This window comes from Haemaphysalis longicornis, unplaced genomic scaffold (assembly GCF_048455015.1).
Source record: "Haemaphysalis longicornis isolate Haplotype H1 unplaced genomic scaffold, Haemaphysalis longicornis Haplotype H1 scaffold_3, whole genome shotgun sequence".
Taxonomy (NCBI): domain Eukaryota; kingdom Metazoa; phylum Arthropoda; class Arachnida; order Ixodida; family Ixodidae; genus Haemaphysalis; species Haemaphysalis longicornis.
The window spans coordinates 99,999,987-100,007,707 of NW_027526335.1; the positions used below are offsets into that span (position 1 = coordinate 99,999,987).

A 7,721-nucleotide genomic window follows, 5' to 3' on the forward strand; every position below is an offset into this window, starting at 1 on the left:
AAAATTGGGCTAGTTGGTGTTTCCTCAACTCAGACGGGGTATCAGTGCAAATAGGAAGAGGAAGGACGCGGATACCAGACGGGACGAAGAATAGGCTTCTACGACCCAACAGGAATTTCTCACTGTTGAAACTCTTCTTTGCTTGTATGTGGTCCCTCATGACGCTGCCAAACATGTACTCGTGCGATCCCAGTTGATTGAAAACGCATTATAATGTATATGTGGAGTCAATGAGAAAACCAATCGGTCCGTCTGTGTCACTCTTTCACCGCACAAGAAAATGTTATATAAAAGATGAGCGCAATATGCGAAAAGAAATCACTCGGTTAGAAATTAAAATTGACGACATCAAGGAGATCCAGACGAGTGACTTTTCCGTTTTAATATATAGGGGCCCCAAAAAGTAAACGAAACACGTTGTCACGTGAACGGTTGGTAGGGTTGTCTTTACCAGCTCCGAGAGATGAACGCAGGAAAGCCGTTGACGAGTTTGACAAAACACTCATTTAAGGAACACTCAAAAAACCCTAACGCAGAGCACACAACGATTAAACTGCACACAAATGATACACACTCAAACCTCTAACAATCCAAAACACAACTCAAATATAAACCCCTATCTTAAAAGCTCAATGTACAATTCAAATCAAAACACAAAAGTGTCTACAAAAGTCCTACACTATTAGTTTGAATACACTCCTTAATCAAGCTCTACTTAATTCCTCTCGTACCACAACTCCCTAGTGTATTTTACAACTGTGTCCCTACTGTACTGGCCTACCCCGCTCTCGTCGCCGCTGACGTATCGCACCCGTTGCGTGGCCGCGACTCAGTGATAGCCGTCCTCGTCTCGCTTCGGTGCCGGCGTTCGATGCGCGCGGTCACTCTTTGGACGGCGTGGGCTCCGTGCATCCTGACTTGTTTCCTCTGTGGCTACCCTCTGGTAGCCGCTGCCACTGGAGGTGCCAGGTAGGCTCGGCACGAACGTAGCATTTCGGGGCCGTCGAGACGAACGTCGATGGAGCGTGGACGTTGGCCGCTGGTGCCCGACCCGATGCCGCTGGGGCCACGAAGACACAGGTTTGTGGTGCACCTAGGATGACGGTGCCCATGCGAAGTCGGCCCGCTCCCGCCAAGGCACAGGTGGCACGGTTGATGGCCTGGCTGCGTCCCCCTGGCTCGTTCCGTGAAGCGCACGTGCTCCTACCGCCTCCTGGTTTCTTCAATTTCTTGGCTCCCTGTTTCTAGCCTCTCCCTTCTCTTTGTGCACCCGCTTTTATTCCCGCTGGGCTCTCTCGTGACGCACTCTCATTGGCTCCTTGCTTTTCCTATGTCCATATATGGCCATCACGCCACTGGTCTCCTGCGCGGCGTTCTCCGATTGGATGACCAGTGCACTGCCATGTTTTACCATGATGCCTCGGGGTTTAGGCGCTGGGGTTCTCTGATTGGTGCCTGCATGGCGCGCCGTTCAAATTGGGGTTTCCTTGTTCTTTTCTTATATTTTTCGAGGGGTTTTGATGCATCCCTCTCAGGGGGTGCCCATGATACATGACACACGTCTTGGAGATTTTGAGCTGATTTCTTCGCCATGTGCCTAGCCAGCAACCTCAAACCGACTTTTCAAGGAAGTCATTCCTAAACAAAATCGGGCCACATATATTATGTCCGGCTGGCAGCCGTATAAAATGGAAATGATTGTGTTGCTTCGTTTATTTTTAAGGCACCTGTACGAACCTTACCGGGTACACTATCGGTTCGCTTTCCAGAAACTTTCGTGTCTATCGCGTTCGTTGTCAGCATTGGTCACAGGTGTCTACACCCAGCCACGGTTCCCGAGAATGACACCGAATCAAGTGGAACGATATTCACACTACATTCCCAGGATACCGGTTCGTCCCCGTCCAGCGGTGCTCTGCCTCAGCGTCCCGCCCTGGTCAATTTCTTGGTTCATGCGGCGCGCGCAAATATGAAGCTTCCGGTTCTTAACCACAGTGGTGCGCGCTGTGTCAGGTGGCCCCCGCTTGTACGCACTGGTGTAAACGGGCAAGCCGCACCGTCATTCCTAAAACTAAGTAGTCCCTGAGAAAGACCGATACCGCAGAAATGCCCAGTAAGAGTGAGAGTGTCAGCTTGAAAACAAACGGCTGAAGGGGGCGCAGTTCATTTATTTCAGGGCAAGGAAAAAAAAATTCACAGCATATCCACGGGGTGAATGATGATGAGTGGGCGAAGCTCCTGAGGGGAAATCCTCGGTAAAACCGTGACTCTTCAGTGAAAGTTCGCCCACTACATCATCAAGAAAGACGTGAGAAACACTGTGTGTGTATATAGACGACACGCTTCGGCCTCCCGCTCTCGTACGGCAGGATTTTGGCGGCGGCGTCGCGCAGGTTCACGGAGCGCTTCTGCCTCGCGGGCTCGCACATCGGGATTCTGTCTGCGAGCACGCGCTGCCACCGCCTTGCGCGCTCGCCCCTCTGCAGCCTTAAAGGGATACTGAAGCACTTTTTACAAAAAAAGAGCTTTTGCTCCCATTTTATCATTTTTCATACGGCGAACTCGAAAATCAAGTCAAAACTTGGCATAAACTATTAAAAAGCACTTAATTTTGGCAAAAATGAACAACGGGTGCCTAGGGGCATGTGGCGAACCTCACCGCCGTTCGTGATTGGTCAAGTCTTCATGACGTCGTCGTGAGGACCCTCGGAGGAGGCGGAGCATGAAACGCGTTCCCAGCGGGTCGTCGCGGTAGAAAATGCTGTATTTGCATTTGTTTAATTGATCCCACGATGGCCAGTCCGAATAGTGAGTTTATCGTACACCCGTACTGTTCGAGCCTCTCGCCCGTGCACGAGCGGCGACGGCGACAAGTGCCGGCGACGAACAACACTTCCGAGGAATACGTGTCCCAACCGGCAACGTTCACCCGCCTGGGAAACAGCTGAGTCGCCAAGCCATCGGCCAACTGCCGAGTTGCCCGACCGCGCTGTCATACTACGCCGACGGCGAAACAAACATGTCGGCCGATGGAAAGTCGCCGTAGTGTGACTGATTCGCCGACCGAAGAAGCCAACAAAATCGGTCACCCGACCGGTCACCCGACCGGTCGCCCGACGCGTCGTCGGGAATCGACCGAGAAGCGAAAACTGCTCGCTGACAACATCCGTGCCGCAATCAATGCGGCTCTATTTTGATAGTTTCTGGAGTGTAATAAACTCAGTAAGGTCCACGAAGCCCATGCAACTCAACACTAGCGCTAATGCAATCCGTATTTTGGCTTTCGACGCTTCGGCTGTGCTCTTCGGCGCCGCCGCTACCCCGGAGCTGCAAGCTGTAAATGGTGTGCGATCGGCTCGCCTGTAGAAAATGTAAGGTCAGTTTCGTGCAGAAGAAGAGTTACGTAGGGTAATTTGGGTAATAAGGCATCAATATCGGCCAAGGTTTTTCATGTGAAACGTAAAACCAAAGTACAAGCTCTATCCCCGCAGTGGGAAATCGCAGTCGCAGCCGCGCACACACATTTTTGCGAGCGTTTTCGCGAAGCAGCGGAGTTGATGGAGATAAGCTATTGTGGGGGCTTCGGGGAACCTTGCTGTGCAAGCGCTATTTAAGAAATTTCAGTTTACCAGCCAGAAATTCTGTAAACCAGCTAGTAAACACCGACGTATGACACGGAAGGATGGGCCTCCATCTATTACCTAGGCTATTTTGCACCGTGTCGCCATTTGTGCGGTGGCGCAGTGCTCTCGCGTGTCGCGCCCGTGCGCTCAACTTCGCGGGTTCAATTCCCGCCGAAGTCTTTTTTTTTTTAGGGGGTATGGTTAGCGTATGCAATTTGTGAATCATTTTCTGCGCTGATTTTGAGAAGCAACCACCTTTTCAATGGAAAATTTCCTTCGAAACATGCAAGTGGCGTCTTGAGCCACAACATTTCCCTTTTCTCGCACCGTGTTTCTCGAAAATGCGGTACCATGGCGCAAAGTAAGGCCTTCTTTATTAGAGGAGGTTAAATTTCTGCTGACGTACGCACTAATTTATATGCAAATTTTAAGTGCTACAGAGGTCTTTTCACCGGCGGTTCATCCATACCATCCATATTATTACTGCCGCGGCACCAGCGCACAGCTCTTTTTTCTTTGTCCGTGATCCAACAAGAAGTTCAGGAGTACATACAGTACAAGCAGCGCAGACGCCAGTACGCACCAACGGCTTCAGTCGTGCAGCGGCGACACGATACTCCAATTTTGATTAGAGAGAGCCGCTCCTCACATGTTTTTTGCGACGTCACCACTGCTGTTCCAGATTTTAGAGCCGATATCCCGCCGCTGGGGCTTTTGTAAACTGCAGTGGCGTCGTAACTTAGTTCAGCATGAGCTATATTGAAACGCTTTGGTCAGTAGTGGTCCCTTCTGAGGCACTCATATCACGATAAGCATGTTTTCATAACAGGTGTTCATGCGCGCACTGCGTTACAACGACCGACGAAGAAGATTGCTGCTGTTGCCAGGAGATACGGGAGGTTCGAGAGAGGCAAAGGCACCCCAGGTGCGCCACTACCACCAGAAAACTAAAAAAAATGTGTGCCTCAACAGGGCTGTGCTGGAGGTTGCACTTCGACAGAATGGCATCCCGATACTGCCTAGAAGCAGCCTGTCTGGGAATGTCTGGAACACAACACACTCGCCTTTGTTGGCTTGAAGTGTTCCCTCTTTACAGTAGCAACCCACTGAGCAGCGAGTTTCGGCTCCCGCGGGAAGCTATGAAAGACCACTTTATCGCGGCCATAGGTGCTGTTGCAACCGAATGCCGAGCAGAACCTCGGCATGGTTACTCCGCTTCCTCGGCACGATTGTGAAGCAGTACAACGCAGCACTGAAAAAGTTTCCACTACTAGTTGCTAAATAAAAACAAAACACACCACGGGGCCCAGGAAAGCTAACGCTGGCGGACGGCACGCTGAGAAAGGCAGCAGCATGGGCCGAACACTTGCCGCGGCGGCCGATCGCTCCTCACGACGACGTCACCACGATCCCTTTCACTCTCGTGCCGTCCTCCTCCCCTGCGCTCCGCGCGTCGCGGGGGCGTGGCGATGGCGCTTGTTTATTCGCCTATTACGCCGCTATTTCAACCAAAAAAAAAAGAAAAAGACCTCGTAGGTTAGGTGTTTAAGGTCAACGATTCCGAATTTCTGTTTATTCAGCAAATTGAAAACTGCCTCAGTTTCCCTTTAACAAGCTGGCTGCCATAAAGCCATTCATTCCGCACTCCCGGAACAGCCGCTCCTCCTGCGTCGGACACATCTGGGGTAGCTGGCGCCTGGATCCCTTACAACGACTTTTGTTAGTCCTTCAAGGCCTGTGTATAGCGCTATTTTGTTTTCTATGGTACCTGTCGGTACCACATGCTGTGAGCATTGCGAGTCCAATGACGCACAGGAGACAGTCGGACCCCTTTCATTTCGCAAATCTTTCCCATTAAAACGACATGCGCAATAATTTTAACCACCCTCAACAATCTTGGTGGCCAGGTGTGTACGAAAAATACAAACGATAGAACTTGCTTTCCGCTAACATCGAAATGGAGTGAAGCATCCAATTCTCTGTTTATGAAGTTAAGCGGAGTCTAAGAAGTCGGTTCACTTTTGTTCTACGAAGGTGTTGCTGATATCCCTTCACTTTAGGATTTGGAGCTTTTTTTTTAAATTCTTTACATGAATGACCATGTAAGGTATTGAAAGAAGATTTAAAATGCTGGAAAACCTTGTCCCTTGCCGTCTCCCGTCCTCATGCCTGACCACACTTGTTTTTTCAGAACACCGTATTCTGTATTGTAGAAAGATGGTAAAAATACTGTTTTCTGTCGAACTGCAGTTCCGCATTATGCGAGTGACAATTCAAGCAACAACTGTTAGGAACTTTAGTGTTAATTTCGTCAGTCGAAAATTCGGCCTATACGGGTTTGAACACAATCTGGCGGAAGGCCAACTAGAGCATAACAGTTGTTTTGTTCCGTTTAAACAACTGTTTTGCTTGCAGTAAGGCCAGGTACCCTGAACAGCGGTTGAGGATAGTTTCATAAAGTATATTTATGCATAAAAACAACCTTTCATATAAGCGCTTTTTTTGGCGCGGACACATCGCTGATGGGAGGCCCGCGCGTTGTCGCCTCGCCAAGTATGTTGCAGATATTAAACTTGTGTTTCATTTGTCTGTTGCAAGTCACTGATCGTTTTCTTTAATGCAGTCAGGAACCACCCTTCCCCACTTCTATTGGTTGTGTCTAGGCTTTTTATTGAGCTATTGCTAACATTTATTCAGTTCAGGGTGAATCGCAATATATTTCTATTTCTCCTGTCGTTTTTCTGCCCCAGAAAAATGGACAGCAAGATGTCAACACATGCGGTTGCCACCGCGAACAACATTTCCTTCACGGAAAACCCTGTGTACTTCCTGACCAACCTGCAGCAGCTGGGGGACCCTCGCACATGGGACTACCTGGTGGTGATGAACCCGCTGTTCGTGTTTCCGCTAGTTTTGCTGTACATATACTTCGTCAAGGTGACCGGCCCACGCTGGATGAAGGACCGGCAGCCCTACCGCATAGACGGTTTGGTTCGGGCGTACAATCTACTCATTGTGCTCGCGAACCTCAAGCTCAACTCTCTCCTGCTGACGAGCATGTACCTACCCGGAGGCAGCTACAGTTTGTGGTGCCAGGGTATCACGGGCTACGTGGACGACCGCCTAGACGAAGTCTACAGGACTGGCTGGGTTAACGTCATTTGACGCTACGCTGACTTTCTGGACACGGTGTTCTTTGAGCTCCGGAAGAAGCTCAACCAGATCACCCACCTACACGTCATACACCACGTTCTCGTGGCACTCTAAGTGTGGTTCTTTGTGTGGTTCGCACCTGAGGGCCAAACAGCATTCAGCCTGGCCCTCAACTCCTTCGTGCACGTGGTGATGTACACTTATTACCTCCTGGCTAACATGGGACCCAAGGTTCGCAAGTACCTCTGGTGGAAGAGGTACCTGACCATTCTTCAGATCGTGCAGTTTGTGATCATCGTGGTGCACATGTCCATACCGCTGTTTGTAGACTGCGGGTTCCCCCGGTACCTCATCTTCATGGGCGTTGCACAGACTGGCCTCGTGATGGCCCTCTTCCTTAATTTCTACAAGAAGTCTTACATAGAGCCGGCGAGGAAAAAGGTGGCTCACAGTGGCACTGCCCATAAAGGGGTTCCTGTCCAGGAAAATTACGACCACAAGAAGGCTGCCTAAGTCGTCTGTTGTGGCAATTTTGTTCAAAGTTTCCAAGCATAGTTCAGAAAATGCCATAATGGGTGATTACACAATGTAAGTAGACAAGAGGAGGTCCGAAGGTAACAAATCGCGAGCGGGACCTCCTGGGTTCGAGCGGATGTACGATATACTGTAAAGATGTATCACTACCATCATGTGATTTTTATGGTGATTTCTGGTTCTTGTTGATCCGGGGATGTGCGTTCGTATTAACACCTTTTTGAAGAAAAATAACAAAGACAAAGGTTGCCAAACGTTTTATGCTTGCCTAATTCAGTCATTATTCGCAGGCCTAATTTTAACTAATTGCGGTTACCAGGAACTACGGGTCCATGCATTGTGTATATAATCAAGGGCACCCTAAATAATGTTGTATTGCTCCCCGCTTCCATTACTATAAAAAATTAATCA

At 49.6% G+C, this 7,721-nt stretch overlaps 1 protein-coding gene and 1 pseudogene across 1 annotated transcript; both read left to right on the forward strand.

The window, feature by feature from the left end:
- Nucleotides 1–6,377: 6,377 nt before the first annotated feature.
- LOC144174940 (very long chain fatty acid elongase 7-like) lies at nucleotides 6,378–6,788 on the forward strand. The gene has a single exon (XM_077703933.1). It carries the CDS (start codon nucleotides 6,378–6,380, stop codon nucleotides 6,786–6,788), a length of 411 nt encoding a protein of 136 aa, XP_077560059.1.
- A 180-nt stretch (nucleotides 6,789–6,968) lies between these two features.
- On the forward strand, nucleotides 6,969–7,289 carry LOC144174941 (very long chain fatty acid elongase 4 pseudogene; annotated as a pseudogene).
- Nucleotides 7,290–7,721: the final 432 nt, after the last annotated feature.